The sequence below is a fragment of the Prionailurus viverrinus genome, chromosome A2, assembly GCF_022837055.1.
Source record: "Prionailurus viverrinus isolate Anna chromosome A2, UM_Priviv_1.0, whole genome shotgun sequence".
NCBI classification, from domain to species: domain Eukaryota; kingdom Metazoa; phylum Chordata; class Mammalia; order Carnivora; family Felidae; genus Prionailurus; species Prionailurus viverrinus.
In genome coordinates, this window is record NC_062562.1 from 15,872,832 (window position 1) to 15,898,017 (window position 25,186).

Below are 25,186 nucleotides of genomic sequence, written 5' to 3' on the forward strand. Positions count from 1 at the left end.
TGGCAGTTCCTCAGAAGTTAAATATAAAGTTACTATGACTCACAAGTTCTACTCATAGGTATATACCCAAGAGACATGAAAACCAGTTTCACACAAAAATGTGTACATAAATATTCACAGTAACTGTATTCCTAACAGTCAAAAAGTAGAAACAACACAAATGTCCATACAAATGAGTAACAAAATTGGGTATATCCACACAAGGGAATAATACTATTCAGCTATAAAATGGAATTAAGTACTGATACATGCTACAACATGGATGAATCCTGGAAACATTATGCTAAGACCAGATAGAAAAAGCTATACTGTATGATTCCATTTATCCTTATTCAGATTATGCAAATTCACCAACCCACTAAAATTTATTTGCAATCTCCAAATCAGTAAGCTAGAGAAAACTTCTCCAATTCTTCCCCCAAAAAGATGAGTCAACCACTGATATTTTTTGGTATACTTTTTCCAAATAATGGACTGATTAAGACGATGCCACACTTTTTGCCCAAGTCTCTCAGAATCCTTTCATTACTCTTTCTAAAAATGCTTCCAGTACACTACTACTCTTGTAAACTATTTCTTCAGTATCATTTTCACTGACTTTATGAAATCAATGCATTTTTATTTTGTAATAGATCTGTACTGTATTTGTACTACATTGCCCAATTTTTAGAACAGTGAGACTTTGGCTAAGAAACACAACAACCCTAGACAAAGACAGATGCTAATGTTAACAGAGAAGGGATGTCTGGATGACAATCTTTTAGTGTTCAGTTCATCAATTAATGTTTTGTGTCACAATGTTTGTTTTCTAAGCAATTTTAAAACCGTGAAAATTAAGATACTAAGAACACCGTATACTTGTATATCTGTGTGTGTGTGTGTATATATCCACATGCGTGGATCCACATCCACATGTATATATATATATATCCACATACGTGTGTATGTGTGTGTATATATGTATATATACATATATATACATATATACACACACATATATATATATACACATATATATATACACACACACATACACACGCATGTGGATTTATATATTTAATTACACAAGAGATAGGTTTTTTTAAGTATTTATTTTGGGGAGACCACAAGTGGGGCAGGGGCAGAGAGAGGGGGACAGAGCACCCAAAGTGGGCTCTGTGCTGACAGCAGAGAGTCCGATGTGGGGCTTGAACTCACGAATCATGAGATCATGACCTGAGACAAAGAGTGTCCCGAAAGATAAGCTTTTCCAGGTAACTGAATGTATTTGAAAAGGATTTCAAAATATCCCACATTCTCTGGATTTCTGGGCATCTATGAAGTTTTAGTGTCAAAAGCAAACATGCCAAATATTTATCTGATTACTGAACACTGAAAATTTAGAAAAAGAGGTAAGAACTTAGAGAAACATACAACAACTTTGGGTAAAACAGGACCATGTCATGGAACCTGATTCACATTCTATACACTAGCTTAAAGATTAAAAATCCAGTTTCTCAATTAACAACAAAATCAAAAAATGAACACACAACATAGAACACCTCCATGTCTACAGCCCTACACTACCTCAAGGCCCAATCAAAGAAAATAAACCTACTGGACAAATACTGCTATGTACCATAGCTCCTTTCCTGTCAGCATAAATTCTGTGAAATACCTTCAGTGGTAATGGCTCTATAACCAGGATTTAGTTTCCTTTAACAGAAGGAAGAATTATTTAACTCCTATCATCATGTCCCCATAGAGCATAAGAGTCTGTGGTTTTACCTCACAAACTGTATTATAAATGGTAGGAGTAGAGGGGTCTCCATCAGGTCACAGAGGTCTTAAAATCTGACTACAAAGAAAATTCAGAAGAGAACATAAACGTCTGGAGACTTCATAAAATCACACACTTATGAGGGGCAGAGGAAGGGAGAGTAAAGGAAAGAGGGAGTATAATAATTTTATTTATTCCTTTAACTCCCTAAAGAGACACTCTTCTAACTTCAGACAAATGGGCTCCCGTGAAATGGAAGGTAGTAAGAATCAATCTCAGTTTTTAGCCATTCAGAAAAATAGACAAAACATTGACTGAGTCAAAGTTCTTAAAACAGGAAACAAAAATGTAAAGATATTCAATACTTCATGCATAAGTGACATGCAAATTAACACTTCAATAATTTTCCGTCTGTGCCAGTCTGACCAAGATAAAGTTACACAGTACCTGTGCTGACCAGAGTGTAGTGAGATAGATGCCTTTGTGTACATACACTGCTGGTGAGAGTTAAACTGGTACAGAAACTATAAAGATCAATCTGGCAAGACCTATGAATATGACAGAAAACACAGACCAGGACTCAGAGATACTGCTTTTAGTAATTTATCAAACATGTATATTCCCACATATGTAAATGTGTTCAAAATGATTTATATAAAAGTTATGTGCTGAACTTTAAAAAAAAAAAAAATCAACTGAAATGGCCAAAATAGGGAACTGATTAATAGGATTAAAAGGATAATGATTATAAGGGGCACCTTAGTGGCTTAGTCAGTTGAGCATCTGACTGGATTTCACCTCAGGGCATGATCCCAGGGTCATAGGATCAAGCCCTGCATTGGGCTCTGCATGGAGTGTGGAGCCTGGTTGGGATTCTCTCTCTCCCCCCCCTCTGCCCCCTTCCCCTCTCACATATGCTCTCTAAAAAAAAATAAATAAAAATTTTTAAAACGGAAACTGATGATTGCATACCTTTACAATAAAATACCATGCAGTATGAAAGCTAAGTTCTGTAAATTGGCATGAAACTAGCTTCATAATATATTAAATAAAAGCAAGGAGCTAAAGAGTGCTGCCAGTTTTATAAAAAAAGAAATACACACACACAGTATGCACACATTATCTCTGGAAGGATATACAAGAAGCTGGTTGTGCTGGTTGCCTTCGGGGAACAGGACATGGGTCAGGGGTAGGAGCAAAACACCACACCATATGCCTTTTGAACTTTGTATCATGTACAGGAAAGGCCTATTTAAAAATTAAAATAAAAAGAGGAGAAAAAGATAACACGCCTCAGAAGAATCCCCCGACAAAGTACCAAAAAACTTTTTTGGCATTACTGCTGTATTCATGGTAAAGACCACCACCTGAGGGCTATGACATCTCAGGCTGAGGCCTCAGGAACCCAAGGCAACTTCTAAATGCTGCTCTTCAGCAAATGCCATACCTTAAAAAGCCCTCCCAGTTCACTGTTGTTCACTTTAAACTTGTCCCCCAGCCCCTCCTTCTTCTCCAGCCTTAACCAGCTTGACTCTAATTCAAAGCATCTACCTTAGCAATGCTCAGTTTTATTCAACACACACCTAAAATGTGCTGGGCTTATGCTAAAAAATACTGAAGCACAAGGTGAACAGGTGACACAAGTGCCTGCTTTTGAGGCCTCTCTAGGCCAGTAGTAAACGTGTGTAGAAAAATAAGGGTTTTCGTGTTAAGTAATCACTGAAGAATAACCAAGATTATGATGATTAAGTGTGTCTCATTTTCAGAGCTCTGTTTTCTAAGCAAATTAATTCCAAATCTAAGATTTTTTCTTACACTTTTCAAATGTAACCATCTCTTCTAATTAAAATTTTTCAAACTTTAAAATCACCACAGCCCTCCAAGTGATTGCACTGAAGTTACAGGTTGTACTGGTGAACCCAATGCTGCAGTGATGAGTAGATGGTCATTATTTCACATAGTACTGGAAGTGCTAGCCACAGCAATCAGACAAGAGGAAGGAATAAAAGGCATCCAAATTGGTTAGGATGAAGTAAAACTTTCACTATCTGTGGATGATATGGTATTACATATAGAAAACCCTAAAGACGCCACCAAAAAACTACTAGACTGATAAATGAATTCAGTAAGGATGCAGGATACAAAATCAACATACAGAAATCCGTGGCATTTTTATACTAACAATGAAGCAACGGAAAGAGAAATTAAGAAAGCAGTCCCATTTACAATTGCACCAAAGATAATAAAATACCTAGGAATAAATTCAACCCAGGAGGTGAAAGACCTGTACTCTGAAAACTATAAAACACCAATGAAAGAAACTGCAGATGACAAAAATAAATGGAAAAATATTCCATGCTCCTGGATTGGAAAAACAAATATTGTTAAGATGTCCATACTACCCCAAAGCAATCTACAGATTTAATGCAATCCCTATCAAAATACCAACAACATTTTTCACAGAAAACAATCCTAAAATTTGTATGGAACCACAGAAGACCCAGGACAGCTAAAACAAACTTAAAAAAGAACAACACTGGAGATATCACAATTCCAGATTTCCAGTTATACTACAAGGCTGTAGTAATCGAAACAGTATGGTATTGGCACAAAAATAAGCACATAGATCAATGGAATAGGATAAAAATCACAGAAACAAATCCACATTTATATGGTCAATGTATCTATGAGAAAGGAGGAAAGAATAGGAAATGGGTAAAAGCCTCTTCAACAAATGTTACTGAGAGAACTGGATGGCTCCATGCAAAATACTGAAACTGGACCACTGGCTTACTCTATACATGAAGATAAATTCAAAATGGGTTAAGAACCTAAATGTGAGACCTAAAACCATAAAAATCCTCGGAGAGCACAGGCAGTAATTTCTCGGACATTGGCTGTAGCAACATTTTTCTAAATAGGTCTCCTGAGGCAAGGGAAACAAGAGCAAAAATAAACTACTGGGACGTCATCAAAATAAAAAGCTTCTGCCCAGTAAAGGAAACAACCCACAAAACTAAAAGGCAGCCTACTGTATGGAAGAAGATATTTGCAAATGACATATCTCACAAAGGGTTAATGTCCAAAATATATGAAGAATTTATACATTATACAACTCAACACCCAAAAAACAAATAATACAGTAAGAAATGGGCACGAGACATGAACAGACATTTCTCCAAACATCCAGATGGCCAAGAGAGATATGCTTAACAACACGCATCATCAGGGAAATGCAAATCAAAACCACAATGAGCTATCACTTCACACCTGTCAGAATGACTAAAATCAAAAACATAAACAACAGTGTTGGCGAGGATATGGAGAAATAGGAATCTTCCTGTACTGTTGGTGAGACTGCAAACTGGTGCAGCCACTGTGAAAAACAGTATGGAGGTTCCTCAAAAGTTAAAAATGGAATTACCTTACGATCCAACAATGACACTATTGGGTATTTACCCAAAGAATACAAAAACAACAATTTGAAGATATACACCCACCCCTATGTTTATTGCAGCATAATTTCCAATAGCCAAATTACGGAAGCATCCCAGTATCCACTGATAGATGAATGGATAAAGATATTATATACATTTATAATAGAATATTATTCGGCCAAAAAATGAAATCTTGCCATTTGCAACAATACAGATGGAGCTAGAGTATCATGCTAAGTGAAATAAGCCAGTCAGAGAAAGATAAACACCATATGATTTCACTCATATGTGGAACTTAAGAAACAAATGAGCAAAGGAGGAAAAAAAAGGAGAAAGACAAACCAAGAAAAAGACTCTTAATTATAGAGAACTGCAGGATACAAGAAGTGGGTTGGAGGGTAGGTGAAATAGGTGATGGGGATTAGTGCACTTAACATGATGAGCACCAGCTAATGTGTACAATTGTCAAATCATTCCATTGTAAACACTGTATGTCAACTATACTGGAGTTAAAAACTTAATTTAAAAAAAAAAAAAAAGATTAGGTGATCAAGCCAGTACTCCAGTTAAGAGTAGGAAACCTCCTGGGGCGCCTGGGTGGCTCAGTTGGTTGAGCGGCCGACTTCGGCTCAGGCCATGATCTCACAGCTCGAAGTCTCATGAGTTCGAGCCCCACGTCAGGCTCTGTGTTGACAGCTCAGAGCCTGGAGCCTGCTTCGGATTCTGTGTCTCCCTCTCTCTCTGCCCTCCCCTGCTCATGTTCTGTCTCTCTCTCTCAAAAAAATAATATAAACATAAAAAAAAAAAAAAAAAAAAGAGTAGGAAACCTCCTAATGTCCAGATCATCCAGAAAATACTTTTTGGACCACAGTTCATTCTTTTCCCAACTCACACATATACACATCTCTGTTTGACAAGCTGCTCATATTCATGGACCCCTGCCCCAGAAAAACCCCAGTTTTGCATATGATTTCAGGGGTTCTGAAAATGCTCTGAAGTTCAATCATAGATCACAGTTTGCCAATCTCTGCAGCACGAAGTAAAAAAAAAAAAACCAAAAAAAGAAACCTTGAATAAAACACTAAAATGGTAGTTTCTAAGATTTCAGAATGAATTTGGACTTATTAGTTTCTAAATCAGAAGCAGATTAAGAGAAATCTGAAGTATTCACCAAAGGTACATAATTATGTAAATTGCCTCACAAAGATATAGAAGTCATTATTAGATCAGCAAAAGGGAATGGAAAGAATATGGGATTTAAATCAGAAGACCCAAGTCAATTTTCAGCTCTGTCACTTAGAAGCTAAGTCACAACCTCATGGGCTTATTTGTTTTCTGTTTTACAGGGAATAAAAACACCACCATGTATATACTTCACAGGGTTGTAAAGATTATATGACACTCATTCAAATATTTTCTGACCACCTATCAAATAAAATACACACACCACAGTTTCAAGAAGCAGTGTGATACCATGGGGAAAGATGAAACTTCTTCACACCTTCATTCAAATATTTATGAAGTGCCAAATGACATATCCTGGGGAGACTTGAATGACCAAGACATAAGCATTCTTTGCCCTCACACTCCGTGCAAGTACGAAAGAAATATTATTTGCTGTGATTGGAAAGGAGGTTATGAGACCATACAGAAAGGGCAGAATACTCTTAGAGGAATGGGAATGACCTTCCTGGGGAAAGGATGAAACTTACACAAGAGACATCCAAACAGAAGTAAGTGTTTTCAGGAATGAATGAATGTGTGTTCACGTGTATATGAACATTAGTAGCACAGACCCACTGGGGGGGGGGGGGCCAGAATGGCTTGATGTGAGACTGCATAAATAAATAAGGACCAGACTATATCATGGTAGGCAAACCTCATGAAGAAAAATGGATTTTATTATAACAGTGTAATAAGGAACTATATAAAAGTTTTAAATAGGACACTGACATGATCAGATCTTCATTTCCAAACAGCACTCTGGCTACTGATCATAGGGGGCACATAGTAGTCATTCACTACTATTAACAGGTAACTTATTATTATAACCACTATTTAAATGATACCATAATAAAAGTAACCTTTACTACAAAAATCAAGATATAATCCTTGCCCTTGAAGAGCTCATGGTCCAGTGAGGGGACTAAGCAACTAATTTTAGTAATCTGTTAAGATTACAACTACTGTATAGAGAAATACAGAAAAGGACAAAGTATCACAAAGAATGAGCTGCAACTGTAAGTCTAAGTGAAGGAAGATTAAAAAAAAAAACGGAGAGAAAGAAGAAAAGATATTGCAAGCAAAAAGAACAGCATGTACAAGGCCACGGAAGGGTGAGTACGTATGAACAGCCTGATGTGATTCATGCACTGAATGTGTAAGAAACACTGTTGGGCAAGAAAGTTAGATAAACGTAGAAGTACTTCTCATGCCATACACTAAAGGCTCTCTTCTTGAATTAATGGGAGTCTCTGTGATGCTACTAGAGGTTCCTGTTGATACATCTATTTTTTTTAGTGTGTGTGTGTTTGTTTTTTTGAGAGAGAGAGAGAGAGAGACAGACAGACAGACAGACAGAGACAGAGACAGAGAATATGAGCAGGGGAGGGGCAGAGAGAAAGGGAGACAGAGAATCCCAACCAGGCTCTGCACTTTCAGTGTGGAGCCCAACGTGGGGCTCTAACTCACGAACCGTGAGAGCATGACCTGAGCCAAAAATCAAGAGTCGGATGCTTAACCAACTGAGCCACCCAGGCGACCCAGATCACATCTATGTTTTTAAAAAGATAACACGATAGCATATAAAGGAAAATATGAAGGGAGGGAGGAATGGGAGCAAGAAGGACAAACAGGAGGCTGTTCCAACAGTCTAAGCAAGAAATGACAGGAGCCTGAATTAAAAATGGCAATGAGAAGACAATGTGACCTATTTAACATGTAGGACAAAAGAAATCTCAGGTGCTGCAAGAATTACCACCTTTTGAGGGATAGGCAGAATAGTGAAAATCACAGGGAAATCCAAATGATTCAGACAAGGGTGTGGTCTCAGATTAACAGAAGGAAGGCGAGAGAAACAACAGGTTGAGTAGTACATTATGTGTTCACACGTTTACTCATACACAGAAATACACATATGCATATGTACGTATAGATACGGTCTGGTGACAGCCCCTACAAGCAATGCCCCAGTAGCAATGACTTCATCTAGAGCCCAGATCTTGGTTTCTTAATAAGAGTTTCTGTTTGTTTGTTTCAGAGAGAAAGAGAGCAAGCAAGCATGCAGGGGAGGGGCAGAGAGAGAGAGAGAGAGAGAGAGAGAATATCCCAAGCAGGCTCTGCACTGTCAGGACCAGGGGCTTGATCTCACAAACCATGAGATCATGACCTGAGCTGAAATCAAGAGTCAGAAAGGTAACCAACTGAGCCAGCCAGGTGCCCCCAGATCTTGGTTTCTCAATCTCACTTCACATCATAGAAAGCAGAGTTTATTGGACAAATGGCCGATTCCAGGGCTGGGTAAGGGAAAGTGCAAGATAAGCCTGGAATAGCATGTCGTTCCAGGTTAAAAAACTGACGGCAACCTGTCAAAATCACACAGAGGGAACCTAAAGGGTCTCTCACACTGGCCAAACAAGGGACAATTTAAGCAAATAAATAACAAAATTAATGGATAATTCACTGAATAAAACAAGAACCCAGGAGGCTCTGCAGCATAATTTAGGCACTGTAGGAGTTGTGGTTGTCACACTGTACAAGATGGGTTTTCCTGAAGCTGCTGGTTCTTTTAGAACTCATCAAATTAAGGCTGCTCCAATTGGCTCTGCAGTTGGTAGATTTAAGGCAAATCTTGTCTTCAAGGAGACTGAAAAGAAGCTTAAAGAGGAAGGGGAACAGTTTGTGAAGAAATTGGTAGTATTTCTGCCTTCAAGGTAAAGGATGGCCCTGGGGGTAAAGAAGCCACCAGGGTGGTGGATGTGACGAACAGCAGTTCAGTGCTTCCTAACTCAGATAAGAAGGCTGACTGCAGAGTCCCAATGGCTGACCTGGACTTGCTGGCTTTAATGACTGGTAAAATTAATCCTCAGTTGGCCTTCTTTCAAGGCAAATTGAAAATCACTGGCAATCACTGGCTATGAAGTTACAAAGTCTTCAGTTTCAGCCGAGCAAAACTACACTGTGAGGAATCCCCTCTGCCTACCTTTGAAAACTAAAGATGAGATATACAGATTTATATCCATATATTTCATTGTCAGAACTTAGAAATTACACACTGGCAAACAGTGTGAGATTTGTTTTTAATGGCTTTTTTAAATTTTTTATTTTTTTTTAATGTTTTTTAATGCTCCACATCCAACATGGGGCTTGAACACACAACTCTGAGTTTAAGAGTCACATGCTCAGGGCGCCCGGGTGGCTGAGTCGGTTAAGCGTCCAACCCTTGATTTCGGCTCAGGTCATGATCTCACAGTTCATGAGTTCAAGCCCCGCATCGGGCTCTGTGCTGACAGTGTGGAGCCTGCATGGGACTGACTCTCTCTCTCTCTCTCTCTCTCTCTTTCTCTGTCCCTCCCCAATTCATGCATTCTCTCTCTCGAAATAAATAAGCCTTAAAAAAAAAAAAAAAGAGTCACATGCTCTACTAAGGGAACCAGCCAGGTGCCCTTAGATTGGTTTTTAATGGCTGTGACCCAGGCGCCTGGTGGCTCAGTTGGTTAAGTGCCGGCCTCCTGATTTCAGCTCAGATCGTGATCCCAGTGTTGTGGAACTGAGTCCTGCATCAGGCTCTGCACTGAGCTCTGTGCTGAGTGTGGAGCCTGCTTAACGTTCTCTTTCCCCCTCTGCCCTTCTCCATCTCACACAGCTGTGTACACACATGCTCAATCAATCATTCAATCAATCAATACATGCCTGTGACCAATTCTGTTTTTCCTAAACTCTGAGGGAACAGAGCCTGAGGTATACTACTGCTTTGCTGAACTGCATACAAGTGTACATTACAAAGCTAATATGGTTTGGCATAAAATTGAGTTTCAGAATAAAATTAGGAAGAACAAAATCTAAAAGTTATATAAACAAAAGCTCTCATTTTTTATAAAGTATATTTAAGGATCATTCTGCTGAAGATTCAATTTAAGGTTTCCTTGGGAGAAGCAGGGAGGAAACAGAATACCAGTACCTCGCCAGTAATTAGTGTTGCGCACTTAATGTTCTTCATTTATTTTCTATTAATAGTTTTAAAAGTTCTGTACTGGGATGTTTCAAAGAAAACTTTTCCCAAATCAAAATAAATCTGATCAGAGCTTGGCGGGGGGGCGGGAACTATAGCTGAATGCAGGACTATTTTTAAAATAAAATTTTTTACTGGGTTTCCTTCTTGAAAAATAAGTATTTTTGTTAAAAAATAATTGAACAGAGGCATATGGGTGGGTCAATTGGTTGAGTGTCCAACTCCTGATCTTGGCTTAGGTCATGATCTCACAGTTTCATAAGATCAAGCCCTACACTGGGCTCTGTGCTGACAGCATGAAGCCTTCTCTCCCTCCCTCTCTCTGCCCTCCCCTGCTCTCTCTCAAACATTAAAAAAAACCTGAAAATAGTAATAACTGAGCAAATACACGTTTGCTCTGAGATGCAGTTTTCAAATTAGAATCTCCTATTTAACTAAATGTGTAAAGCTCTGTCCTTTGTTATAATTTTCCTTCTTTATAGAAGAAGAAGGAAACATTCATCGTTCTTCCTAGTTTTTCTAATGCCAATGTTATTTCTTATAACTGTAAGATACAGGGTAAAATAATGCTTTGGAAGAATGTTTAATAGAGAATTAAAATTAAAAAAATAATAAAAAAATGAGAATGCATGAGCCTAAACTGATAAAAATCAATGAATACAGAACTACATGGGAGAGCAGGAAAAGCTCTTGCTTACAAGAGGGCTACAACCAAAACAGAGGGGAGCAAAAGGAATGAGAGGTTAGAAAATCACCACTTGGCAACTATCACAGCTGTTAAGTGATTTGGGTAAATTCACTGGATGTTGAAACTAATGAATAAATCTGATAAAAAGCAGATTATTTACACACTTCCAAAGGTGCTCCTATAGGATAATTTTTAATGATAAGGATCAAACAGTAACTTTATGTTGGAAAACCTGGCAGACACCACTTTAACCAAGGGATTGGAGTTGACAGTGCCAATAGTGGAACAAATCAACATCAGGTGAAGGATACTCCTTACTATTCCAGACAAAAATGTATAACCTGAACCCAAAAGAAAACTTCAGACAAGCCCAAAATGAGGAATATTCTAAAAAATTTCAAAATATTTTAAAAATTTGAAATGTATAAAAAGCAAAGATAGACTTAGGAACTATTCCAGATTAAAGGATACTAGAGAGATACAACCCAACATAACACTTTAGCTCCAATTCTGGATCAGATTTTTTTTCTTGCTATAGACATTATGGGTACAATTGGCAAAATCTGAAGGAGATCTGTTGGTCAGATAACAGTATTTTGTCACTAATCTGCTGATTTTAACAAATATACTGCAGTCATATGGAATAATATCCTTGTTTTTATAAAATATGCACTAAAATATCTAGGGGCAATGGATGTCACATCTGTAACTTATTTTAAGTTAAAAAATTTAAGAGAAAATGATAAAGGATATTTGGTAAAATGTTAACACTGGGGAATCTGGGTGGAGGAATAAGAGGAATTTTTAGCTTTTTTTCTACATTTGTCACTAGAATGTGTATCACCTACAGAATACATACACAGAATAGTATCCTTGCAGTTTTCCTGTCTGAAATCACATCAAAAGTAAAAGGAATATTAAGAAAAATTTATACATTTTATTATGGTTACATGTAAGACTAGATTGCACCAACTTATCTATACTCAAAACCTCCCTTAAGTTTCCAACTAACCTGATCATGGTCCTGAGGGAAAAACAACATTGCGTAAAGGTCTCTTCTCTCCCACTTCTCAGACAGCCTTACATCCAAATTATTCAAAGTAACTTTTCCCAGAGTCAAGACTTTTTTTTTTTTTCAAACTAACTTCATGAGCTATAGAACCATAATCATCATGTCTTTAGGGAAACAGAATTAAGAGTTCATCCATAAGAATAAAGTATCAAAATGACTTCACTCAAAATCAGAATGTTTCAAGCAGCCAGACTCTGAACTTTACCACAGTGCAAAAGCAGCCATAGACAGTATGTAAATGAATGAGCATGGCTGTGTTCCCAAAAATCTTTACAAAAACAAGCAGTGGGACAGACATAGCCAAGCCATGATTTAGATTAAAGGGCCTATCCAGTAATAACAAAATGGACTACTAATAAGCTTTAGACCATTTTTGCCTTTTACTGAGTCTGATACTTGTAAAACAAATTTTGGGGCGCCTAAGCGACCCAGTTGGTTGAGAGGCCAACTCTTGATTTTGGATCAGGTCATGATCTCACAGTTTGTGGGTTCAAGCCCCACACGGTGCTCCCCACTAGCAGTGTGGAGCCTGCTGTCTGGGATTCTCTCTCTCTTCCCCTCTGCTCTGCCCCGCACGTACTCTCTCTCTCTCTCTTTCAAAATAAGTAAATAAACTTAAAAAAAACAAAACAAAAAAAAACTTTCAATGTAGCAGTATCTAAGATTGCTTCTTTGGGGGCAATTCTAAATTTTAAAGGAGGGGCGTCTGGGTGGCTCAGTTAGTTAAGCATCCAACTTAGGCTCAGGTCATGATCTCATGGTTCACGGGTTGGAGCCCCGTGTCAGACTCTGTGCTTACAGCTCAGAGCCTGGAGCCTGCTTCAGTTTCTGTGTCTCCCCCTCTTTCTGCCCCTTCCTGCTTGTGCTTTGTCTCTCTCTCTCAAAAATAAATAAATGTTAAAAAAAAATGTATTTTAAAGGAAAGGGTAATATTGATCCTTATGGATACAGAATAATCTCTACGAAAGATTTTGAAATTTATTACAGAAACCCAGGGTACATAATTTCATTTTGAAATGTTGCATAGCAGATTCCACATAGGATATCAGTTACAGACTGAATTTCCAAGTAGTGACTTAAACGTTTTCAGCTGAGTAACCCTATGTTTTATTTAAACTTTCTGTAAAGAGTTTAATGCTTAACTTTCTAGGCAAATAATACGTTTGTTGAATTAAAGATAGTCTTGACATAAACATGAAGAAGAGTATTATTAAGAATAGTCCAACTTATCACATGTACAGAATGGTGCCCCTAAATCATCTAAACCAGGTGTAACTGTAACTACCCAGATTTCATTATAAGGAGAGATGCATATCCTGCAGTCTAAGTGTTTACAAGAGAGGCTCTGGAATCACTGGCCATCATAATCTACTGGGTGTTTAACTGAAAAAAAACTGCCATATTCACAGGAACCTTACCTCTTCTTCTCATGATCCAAATGAATGAGGATTTTCCAGTCAAGTTATAATCAATCACCACTTATAACCAACTGTTTTGCCCTGTGAAGTCTAGGGTATATTTTCAGCATGAGGGGTGATGTACAGTAATTCCTTTTGCAAATAGAAATATATGCACATGTCCCTGCTGAAAATGTAGCCCGATAAATTTGCACTTGAAAATACATGCTCGTGTAGTAGCAATGTGTTAGGTGATGTTTCTTGTTTAGGTCTACTTTAGGAGTCAAAATGTGCAAGCCCTGTGGAGCCATGGCAGCAGTCCTGTGTATAGAGGTATAGAAAAAGTAGCTCACTTAATCCTTTCTCGCCAGGAGTCGGGATTTTCCCGGAACGACATCCATTGTCGGCAATGGACGCACCAAAATAACGCCGGCGCCAGTGAGTTAACCACCTCTGTCCTCTTTTCACCTATTATATTTTTCATGCATCATCCAACTTCCCAACCATCTTCCTGTTTCTTCACAGAATGCACGCTAGGTTCTCGTTTTTCTTCAGCACGAAGTTGAAAATGGAGTTGAGAAAAGGAGACACATGGTCAGCTGGTGATGTTAACAAGCTCCTTGCTGCCCTGAGAAGCTAGATGGAAATGGTTCAAGTTACAAGGGGGATCATCATCAGATCTGGGAGGACAAAGAGTAATTCATGAAGCTTCATTCCCTTCCCTCCCACCCTCTTTCATTTACTGATGATCCCTATGGTCTGCCTTCACAGCAAAAATCAAGATTAAGGATCTGAAGCAACCTCTTTCAGTTCTTCACTCCATCCAATGTGTAGAAAGGCCAAGTGGAACACATGTCCAACAATGTTACAGTGGCCCCAGAAGGTCAGGGAAGCTTGGAGTGGCTAACATAACCACAATCTTAGAGTAATGCTTTTTTTAGTACGATCTTGGAATTAACATCAGCAACTAACCCAGTGCTTGGCAATAGGTGCTTAATAAAGGTTGGTTGAATAAGACATTGTCTTTTCTGCCAACGTCTACTTGAATACATAGGTGGAAGTCAGACAGAAGTAGTTAACTCTTTCAATGCCGGGATAGTATGGGTATAGTGTAATCACATCAAGTCCATGCGTTTATCTAAAACATGTTCAAATTATGGGTTTCTGATTTCAATGTTCTGATTAAATGCTGGCTAAAGTTCTTTCTTTCTCTTTCTCTCTTTCTTTCTTTCTTTTTTTCTTGACAACCATAATCAGAGTTTTGGAATTAGAATCATGGTAAATGTTAAACAGAATGATAGATGAATTAAGAGCCCCAGCACCAATGTGTAACAAAACATCACAGTTCAGTCAAGTGACAACATTTCTCAGTCATGCAATTCTAGGTGAGTAATGATTCCAGAGCAAACTAAAGTTTGAAGAAGGAAAATCTCATTCAATGGCTTCCTTGATGCTAAGAATCAGGATACATCCATAGTATGAGAGTTAAGAAGGATATATTTTAAGTATGAATAAAATTTTGAGCCTCAAGTCAAAAGGATCATCAAGCTACATAGTGCTATGCAACTGCTTTGATCTTTCAGACAGGAGGAACGAGGACAAGCAGGGGAAGAAATAATTTGGTAGGACTCAAAAACGTCTAGAGTGTGACTTTAAATGACCAGTTACAGCTAACTGAGTTAAGGATATCCCAGAGAGTAATTCATACCACTACCATTACAATAAAAAACTACCATAGAGAGAAACGAAAGTATTACTTTTTCCAGGTTTTAAGAAGAGACAGGTTTTTAAAGAAATGATGCTTAAATCTCATTTTTTTAAACTTATGTCAACCAGAGATTTATCAGGCGAAAGTGAACTACTGGGTCTGCCACCCCATTCTCACTCTGTAAAACTATGTCTGTAAGGCCTTTTCTATGCCCATTCGAGTACAGGTCTCCATTTCCACCTTCCTTATGAAGCCAGTCATGCCACAGGCTGTACTAGCCTCCAAACTCAAGAGGGACTTCTTCCACACTCCTGTGCCCTCACAAAGCAGGCCTTAAATGAAGGTCCACCCACGTGACCATCCCAGCATTTCTTTCTTTTAACTGCAATTCTGGTTCCTGCAGTTCACGTGTTGTATCATAAGCAGATTTACTATGAATTCTTCCTTTTAGGTTTATAAAAAGGAAGGATTTCACAAGGTTTATTAATAAGGTTGAGTAACGATAAACTCTAAGTGGTGCAAGAGTAGCAAACAGGTCAACGAGAACTGAAACCACACCATACTTAAAGAAGAGTCTCAACACAGCAAATTACAAATGCCGGAAGTAAGAATAGTGCACAACCAATCAACTACTCCTTTTGTTCAGTGTGAGGTCAGTTCCATATGGGTCAAATCGCAGGATCTAATGGGTGAGTTTTGTAATCATAATCGGGGACAGGTAGGATTCAGTTGTCCATCTTACTGCAAATAAACCTGTACTGCTGGTTTATCTGGTTGCTTCACTTCTGACAGAAGAAAGGAACAGAAAAATAGAAGCTAGGAAGTAACCTGTTCCCACAGGGTCCTCAAGACCTGAATCCCAGATACAGATCACTTATAATCAAAATGTATCACATCTCTCCTAGGCTCATCCTGTTATTCACTTCTGTGTTTATCCAAGACCCAGACTGAGTTTTCTGCAAAGCAAACCCTGTACAACTTGCTACGTTCTTTAATGACAGATTATGTACGTATTAGGCGTAAGGGTTCCACACCTCTCTATTTTCCTCTAGATAACATCTTTTGACCAAAGAAGTAGGCATTTAAAGGCAGGCCTGTTTCAGAAACAATAACGGAACTGAACACCAACTAGCTCCATATAAAGTTGTTTTACTGGAATAGATATTTGTGTTCAATCATTTTTGATAAGAAGTTGCTGAATTACCTTGGTTTTCCAGTTATAGTTAATTTTTAAAAATTAATTTCTAGTTAATCCAATATATTAATTTCCAATTACTTTAAACACTGACTTTTTTTCTTACATACACTCTTACAAAGAATTTTCAAATGTAGAATCATATGTTTGTAGCTCAACGTATTTCTGGTTTTGGTTTTAATGTAAGGTGCGCTTAAATAACTGAAGTCACTGGGGCACCTGGGTGGCTCAGTTGGTTAAGCATCCAACTTCGGCTCAGGTCATGATCTCACTGTTGGTGAGTTTGAGCCCCACATTGGGCTCTATGTGATCAGCCGGGAGCCTGGAGCCTGCTTTGGATTCTGTGTCTCCCTCTCTCTCTGTCCTTCCCCCACTTGTACTGTCTCTGTCTCTCAAAAAATGAGTAAATGTTTAAAAAACTACAAAAAAAAAAAAAAACAAAAAAAAACTGAAGTCACTGCTGCGATATGCTTTTCTAAATGAAGAAAAGGGGATATCTGTATATTAGTTTGGCTGGTATATCTCTTGCCAAGGTTTAAAAGATTTGAGACATTTGTAATTAGTTATCAGTAAGAGAGATGGTACTCCATTTTTCAAATATATGTATAGCTAGAAAAGTAGGTAATTCAACTTTAGATTTGTGGAACTCTAGACCTGAGTAATTCAGGTTAAAATAAACAGAAATGTTTCCTTACCTTTAGGTCTTTCCAACTATCCAGGAGCTTGGTGGCCAAATCACTTATATCTACTGTTTTATCTGGCTGTTCCTGGCTCCTCTCACTCTCCACATCAGATACACCCTCCTCTTCATCTTGGGATGGTGTTTCCTCAGCAATAGTTTCTTCCAGTTTCGTGCCATTGCCCTCTTTAGGCTCTATTTCAGCATCAGCCTCTGGTTCAGATATGGGTAGCTTACTGGCTTCCATGGCAATTTCACTCTCAACTTTAGACTCAGGCAGCTGTTGTGTGAGTAGCTGTTGTGACTGTAACTCTTCCTCTTCTTCTACAGGGACGTGTTCTAACTGGTCAAGGTCCTCTTTGCCATCCTTGCCTTCCAGCTCACTGGTAGCATCAGATATTGCACTGTCCATGCTATTTTCACTTATAATTTTAAGTCTGCGAAACATGAGCTTCTTGGGGGTATCTGTGTCAGCTTCTGTGCTTAGCTTGGTGGAAGGATCAGGAGTGTTGAGTGGTGTGTGAGCACGTGACGTATTCTCACTTGAATACCCATCTCCTTCACTCAACGGAGGAATGGCAGTTTTGGTCTGAGACCAGCGTTGAATAATTGGAAGTACTTTGCTTTCCTCCAACATATTTTTAGTAGGAATGGGTAAGTGTTCCAAAGTCTTTATAATCTGATTAAACACAATAAAAAAAAAATCTCATCACTTTACACAGTTGACTTTTCAAACCTCTGGATGGGACTCAGATCATTTTTGCAAGAGCAGCAGGGTTTCTTTACTGTCTTATTCAGACCAAAGTCTCTATAACTACAGAAGGATTTAAATGTCATAATATTATTTTCCTCCAGAAAGGAAAGAAAACTGTTTTAAGACTGACCAGCAAAAATAAAAATGTGGGCAGGTAACTGCTCACAATATTAAACAGGACCAATTAATATCCTCCACCAGTGCTTCTCAAACCTGAGATTAAAAAAAAAAAAAATACACACACACACACACACACACACACACACATATACATATACACATACATATATACATATATGTGTGTGTGTATGTATATATACACACACACACGTATATATACATATGCTAGTGGACCTCATCCTGGGTATCTTTTTCTAAAAAGTTTCCCAAATGACTGTGATATAGGCTTGGGAACTATGCAACAACATATATTTAAATGATGTCTCACATACACACACAAAACAATGCAGATATTACTTACCTCGTTTAGCTTTTGATAAATAGCTATCTAACAAAATGAGACTCTCTCTTCAGAGATAATCATCCCCTCCATCCGGAAATCCAAGAATTTCTTCTAAAGTACTCCCTAATGTAGTCCTACAGAAACCCCAAGGATAGGGAGTTCCCCTCCACTTGTTCGATAGGATGCTGCCCAATTCATAAATCATTTAATAAAGTCAACTAGATCTTGAAGGAAGAAAGGAAGGAAGGAAAGAAAGGAGGAAGGGAGGGAGGAAGAGAGAAAGAAAGAAACCAACCAACCAACCCACCCATCTACCCCAAGTCCTCCTCAACTTCTACTTATTGCCAAATCTCCTGGGAGAAGAATGGAGGCACGATAACCACTTATTTGCTTATTCCTGATGTTTTTAAAAGTGCATTATTTGGTATCTATCTATCTATCTATCTATCTATCTATCTCTCTATCTCTCTCTCTATCTCTATACGTAACATGCAAGACTTTGGTATTATATTAAAAAGAACTACATTTAGACTAGGTTAAAAAATATTGCTTATTTCATGGGGAGGTATAAACATCACAACTCCACTAACAATGCTGCAATGAACATTTATTTAGATCTTTAAAACACTTATTGACTCCTCAAAATGTTCTTACTCTGGTCATCCAGAATTCAGCTCTTCACTAATTTTTTAGAACACCAGAATTTAAGTTTCATATAGCTTCCTATCTGTTTAAAACTATGGCTTTAGCAATGAACTGGATCTTTCACTCAACTATGATATTATATTTTGCTCTTGCAGTTCCCAGCTACACAATATCAACTATAGGGATTCTATAGCCATAGGTCAAACTCACTACTAGCAAGTTTTAAGTAAAGGTTATAGTTACAAGAATGATACTAAGATAATAAAATTATTTAATACCAGTAGTAAATATAGTGCTAGATTCATTACCACTGATATCATCGCTCAACCTAAGTAATCTATATAGTGGTTTTAAAAAACAAGTAAGTTGAATGTGAACTGACCTCTTCTTGAAGCTTCTGGTTACTTTCCCGGCCATCACCTAGCTCTGCCATCCAGATCCACAACAAAGACAGCCCATGACGTTCCAGAAAGGACTTCAGGCAAGACTGTGAATGCGTGTTCTTCCATGGGGGAAGGGAAGCAAGATGCAGGGTATTGGGATGGGGTTGAGGTGGGTTGGGGTAGGAAATACCAAACAGAGCATTAAAAAGGGTCCACAAAGAGGAATAAAATTTTTGTTTATATTCACAAAACACCCAGAAACTTTGTTTTGATTGATGCAAAATAAAAGTGTACAAAAAATAAACGGTTTAAAGTTAGATGCCCCACCACAAACTCAGAAATAAAAAACAAATTAGTATCAAAGAGCTCACCTGTATGAGCTCAAGACAGGTAAGTTTCTGCTCCAAAGTTTCAATTCTAACCATTAGCCGGGATAAGCTGAGCACCTGGTTTTTATCAGAGAGACCCTCACCATTCTCCATCAGAGCTTCTAGCTCTCCATCCACCTGCCACAGCAAAGAAAAATATCTGGTTATAAAAACAACAAAAACAACAAACCCCACTAATCTAAGAATCAAACAGCCTAAAAAAGATGCTCAACTTTGTCAGTAATAGGGAAAATGCAATTAGACCCAGAGTGAGAAAACATGTTAAATTTACTAGATTAACCCAGGAAAAAAAAATTAAGAAGTCTGATAATATCAAGTCTAGGCAAAAATGTGGATCAAAAGGCACTTTATGCACTGTTGATGAAAGTATAAATTAGTATGATCAATTTGAAAAGCATTTCATTCTCTCATCAAATATTTACCAACTACTTATTATATGTCAAATATAATCCTGGGTGCTAAAGACATTGCAATGAAGCAAAACAAAAGTCTGCCCTTTTTGGGAGACAAACAACAAATTGTTAGGTGAAAAGTATGCCGGAAAAAAATAAAGCACTGGCTTCAAAAATAAATTATTTGTATCCCCTATGCCTAGCACTGCACACCTAAGAATAAACCCTAGAGAAACCTCTCCATATGTGTACTCAAAGAGTCAAAACAATGTTCACTGCACAGCCCTTATAATAGCAAAAAACTACCAACAATGCAAACATCTGTGGCCAGGTTGTATAAACCAGCATGTTCATACAACGGATCATTCTACCACACTGAAAGGAATAAAGTGCAGCCAAATGCAACAACATTCATCAATCCTATAAACATAATGTTGTATGAAAAAACTTCCAGATTACATGCTATATGAATCTGTTTTTGTAAGCCTCAGAAACAAAAATTTTATAGATGCATGTCTGCAAAATTAATTTTAAAAAGGCAATGGAGGTAAGACACAATTCCAAACACTGGTGTTCTCCAGGGGCTAAGCAGGGAGCAAGCAGCAGAGACGTTCTTTTATAATTATACTTTATAACTTACATCTATTCTCTGCGTGTTTCAAATATTACATTTAAATAATGGGGGAACAACAACATATCAACCTACCAACAGTTGTTTTCCAGCTGTGTTATAAAAGGTATAAAGATGGCTTACAGAACTTACTCTAGGGGAGATAAAATTAATTCATGTGAAAACAAACAATGAAGTATTAAATGTAAATGTTAAAAACCTACAGGCCTAAGAAGGAAGGCATCGGTTTAGAATGAGTCACCAGAAGGGGACTCACAGAAGCAGGGTTAGCAGGAGGTAAGATAAAGGGGAGAGTGAAGTAGAGGGAAAATCATGAACACAGGGAAATGGAAAATTAGGATAGTGCCTAGCTCCACCTGGCTGGAGTAGACAATGTGTGTGGTGAGGAAGTGAGAAAAGCCTCATTTAAAGGAAGGCTTGTTAGATCGGAAGATCTCAGAGGTGATATAAACAAATCTGGATTTGATGTGACTGAGCAAGAGAGCTCTATTACTGAATCCAAAAAAAGGGGAATAATCTGATTGAAATGGAATTTGAGAATAATTAGTGGAGCAATAACAGAACAAAATTTACACAAGATAGCGACCGATGCAGAAGAGATACAAAGGTGGCATTAAACTGACATGGCCTAAGATGAAAGAAGTCCAGAATGTGCTGATAGACGAAAGCAAATCTGAAAGAAAAGAATCTTGAGGAAATTTTCTGTCACGTAACTTTTAATCATCTCAATTTTAGGCAATGCACTGAACATTTTCTTTTTATATGATACCACAAACTTCACATAACATAATGGTGAAGAATAAAAATAAATAAGAAAACATGAGATGCTATCTGTGAGATGAAGAAATGTAAATTCATTTTATCCCTTCCAAATGTACATTTAAAGCTCCTTTCTCATTTCCAGTATCATTTATGTTTTGAACAGATTAAGTATTTACACAGAAAAATCAATTTATAGTTAAATATTAATCCAAGACCATTTCCTTGAGGATGTTTTTCTCCTGTATATCCTAAATATAGAACTTCCTATGTCCCAAACTCTAGAGGATTAGAGCAGGAAAGACAAAGGGCTTTAAAATTACACTTTCCGGGGCACTCGGGTGGCTCAGTCGGTTAAGCGTCCAACTCTTGGTTTCGGCTCAGGTCATGAACTCAGTTTTTGAGTTCAAGCCCTGCACCGGGCTCCGCGCTGACGGTGCAGAGCCTACTTGGGATTCTCTCTCCATCTCTCCTTGCCCCTCCCCTGTTCACTCTCCTTGTCTCTCTCAAAAATAAATAAACTTAAAAAAATAAAAAAAATTAAATAAAATTCCACATCCCCCCCCTCCCAATGCAACAACCAGAACCTCACTTTGGACAGAGTTTCAGATGCAAATACTACTGGACTAAGCGATGGGGTTTTCTTTTCATATTTAGGCATGAAAGGATTCTATAACTCTGAACATTTAAGAGACAAAATGGAGCATTTTGCTTCATTGTTTGTTTTCACATAAATTAATTTTATTTTTCATTTAATAAACATTTATCGAATAGATACTATACCATAGAAAGCTCCACTGGGATATAAAAACAGTAGCAGTCTTATCTTAAGGAAATAAACAGTAAAAATGTAGAAACTAAAGTAAAAATAACAAAATTTTGCAAACAACACAGAAGGTGAAGAACCTTTGAACATTCCCACTACAATTATTAAGATTAATAGTCGTATTGTATACCTAAAAGTTATCATGCCCATCCCAGTAACATGCTACAGCTTCCATAATTTGGGGTACTCAAGTGGACAATCAACTGTGGAATTAATAACTTTTGGGGTATCTGGAAGGAAGGGAGCCAGGGGACCAACTGACCGCTCTCATTAATTTACATTTACTACAAATATTTATTTTTAATTTATGGGTCACAACCTACCTGAAAGGATTTGAAGTAACTATAAGCTAACATAAAAGTATAAAAATGATTAAGGAATATGTTAATAAATTACTGATAATTGAACATTTATACATATATGCATAATTCTACAGCACTTAAAAATTCATTCTATTGAGTACTTAATCCAAGAAATTCTTTACTCTTTCTTATTTAAATACTTTAGTCCTTTTGGCCATGAACTATCTTTAATGGGTCTAAGAATTTTTAATAGTTTCTGATGAAATACAACACACATAGAGTATATAAATGACCTGTAAACAAACAGATTTAATAAACAGGTGAGCAATATCCATGCAACCAGCTTGCAGGTTAAAAGCGGGGTGGGGGAACAACACTGTCAGCATTCCTGAAGTGCTCCATGGGCCCTTCCCTTGTTCTAATACCTCCTCTTCTCTGCTCTCAAGATAACATCTCCTAACTTTTTAGGAAATCATCCTCTGATTTTTAAAACAGATTTACCATCTGTGTATAAATCCCTAAATAATTTTGTCTATTTTTCACCTTTATGGAAATCATACTGCACAAAACTTTTGTGTCATGCTCATTCTACATTCATCCTTAAATTTTAGGAGCCCTCCATGCTGTTGCATGCAGTCATAGTTCCTGCACTTTCATGACCAGTTTTTCATTGTAGGATTACATTATGAATTTGTTTATATTAGTGTTAACAGATACTTGAGTTGTTTCTACTTTTTCTAATGTTTATTTATTTTTGAGAGAGACAGAGACAGAATGCGAGTGGGTTAGGGGCAGAGAGACAGGGAGACACAGAAGCAGAAGCAGGCTCCAGGCTCTGAGGTGTCAGCACAGAGCCCGACGCGGGGCTCAAACTCACAAGGTGTGAGATCATGACCTGAGCCGAAGTCAGACGCTCAACCCACTGAGCCACCCAGGTGCCCCTCTACTTTTTCTAATAGAAGCAGATGCTGCTGTGACTCCTGATGCACATACATTCACTTTTAGTAAACAATTCCAAAGTACTTTCAAAAGTGGTTGCACCCATTTACACCCCCACCAGCAGTGCAGGAGATCTCCTGTTCCTAGGAGTCATCAGACTTTTTACCAATCTGATGAGTATATAAATGACATCTGATAGTTTTAATTGATATTCCCCTGATAATTAATGAGGTTGACATCTCTCTCTGTTTATTAGCTATTTGGATTAGTGAAGTGTCTGGATGTTGTCTATTTTTCTTTTGTGTTGGCGTTTTCCTTAGTGATTAGTAGTAGCTCTCTATACACTCTGGTTATTAGTGCTTGTGTGTTATGTGTTGAAGGCAAATATTTCCTCTTAGGTGTCTTCTTGCCCTCTTTATTGTGTACACTGGTTATCAATTTGTTTCGCAAACTTAAACAAAAGAGACTAAGGGAAGGTTCAGACTATTTACTGTTTGTACTTTACAAACTACAAATATCATCAGGTAATAGGGAATTATTATACCTCCATCTGCTAAGTATTTAATTACCTGATTTGTGACATCCCCCCCAAAAAACTATCACCTTCGACTGGAAAAGCTTATAGTTTTGTTAAGGAGATACGCTGTATAGAGATGCAATCATAAGATCAATTAAAAAAAAATGTTTAGGGTGGCGCAGTCGGTTAAGCGTCGGACTTCAGCTCAGGTCACGATCTCGCGGTCCGTGAGTTCGAGCCCCGCGTCGGGCTCTGGGCTGATGGCTCAGAGCCTGGAGCCTGTTTCCGATTCTGTGTCTCCCTCTCTCTCTGCCCCTCCCCCGTTCATGCTCTGTCTCTCTCTGTCCCAAAAATAAATAAACGTTGAAAAAAAAAAATTAAAAAAAAAAAAAATGTTTACCAATCAAGGGATAATATGGGGATGCAGACTATAATGCTATTAACATATTCTTGTTAATAGTTACAATAATCAAAACTATATTTTATTTTATTTTATTTTTTATGAAATTTATTGACAAATTGGTTTCCATACAACACCCAGTGCTCATCCCAAAAGGTGCCTTCCTCAATACCCATCACCCACCCTCTCCTCCCTCCCACCCAAAACTATATTTTATACTGTGCTATCTTATCCCTTCCATGGCCTCCTCTACCCAAAAGAATTCCCAAGACTTTCAACTGTAGCTGACTGTAATTCAGAATCTAGGCATGCAGAAGGGATTTTCAGTAGGAGACAATCCAAGTAAAATTAACTTGAGTTCAACTCTTCATTACAGCCAGGGCAAAGAACCCCTCTACGGAACTCAGACTCATTCCTCTATCTGGGCAAAATCTTATCCAAATCATTCTTGTTCCAGAGTAACTTCAAATTCATAGCTGGAGCAACCCACAATGACTAGATTCATGCTACACCAAATTCCATCTAGAATACCAAGGCCTATACTGATATGGGACACAACATTACCAAAATAAAAATAAGCAAAGAAAAGGAATGTCTACACTTTGGTGCCTTGGGATTGTT

General features: G+C 37.8%; 1 protein-coding gene and 1 pseudogene across 5 annotated transcripts in view; one reads left to right on the forward strand and one right to left on the reverse strand.

Moving 5' to 3' along the window:
• The window catches only part of SETD2 (SET domain containing 2, histone lysine methyltransferase), a 125,260-nt gene that overhangs the window by 47,813 nt on the left and 52,261 nt on the right, over positions 1 to 25,186 (reverse strand). For 4 of the 5 annotated variants that reach the window (XM_047838103.1, XM_047838093.1, XM_047838111.1 and 1 more), the window contains exons 10-12: positions 19,782 to 19,916; positions 19,410 to 19,529; positions 17,182 to 17,844 (exon numbers count right to left, since the gene is read on the reverse strand). In XM_047838103.1, the coding sequence (XP_047694059.1) occupies positions 17,182 to 17,844; positions 19,410 to 19,529; positions 19,782 to 19,916 (918 nt within the window). Of the gene's footprint in view, positions 1 to 14,051; positions 14,220 to 17,181; positions 17,845 to 19,409; positions 19,530 to 19,781; positions 19,917 to 25,186 lie in introns of all 5 variants that reach the window. The other variant, XR_007147728.1, reaches the window with a different exon arrangement.
• On the forward strand, positions 8,941 to 9,379 carry LOC125154290 (sterol carrier protein 2-like; annotated as a pseudogene).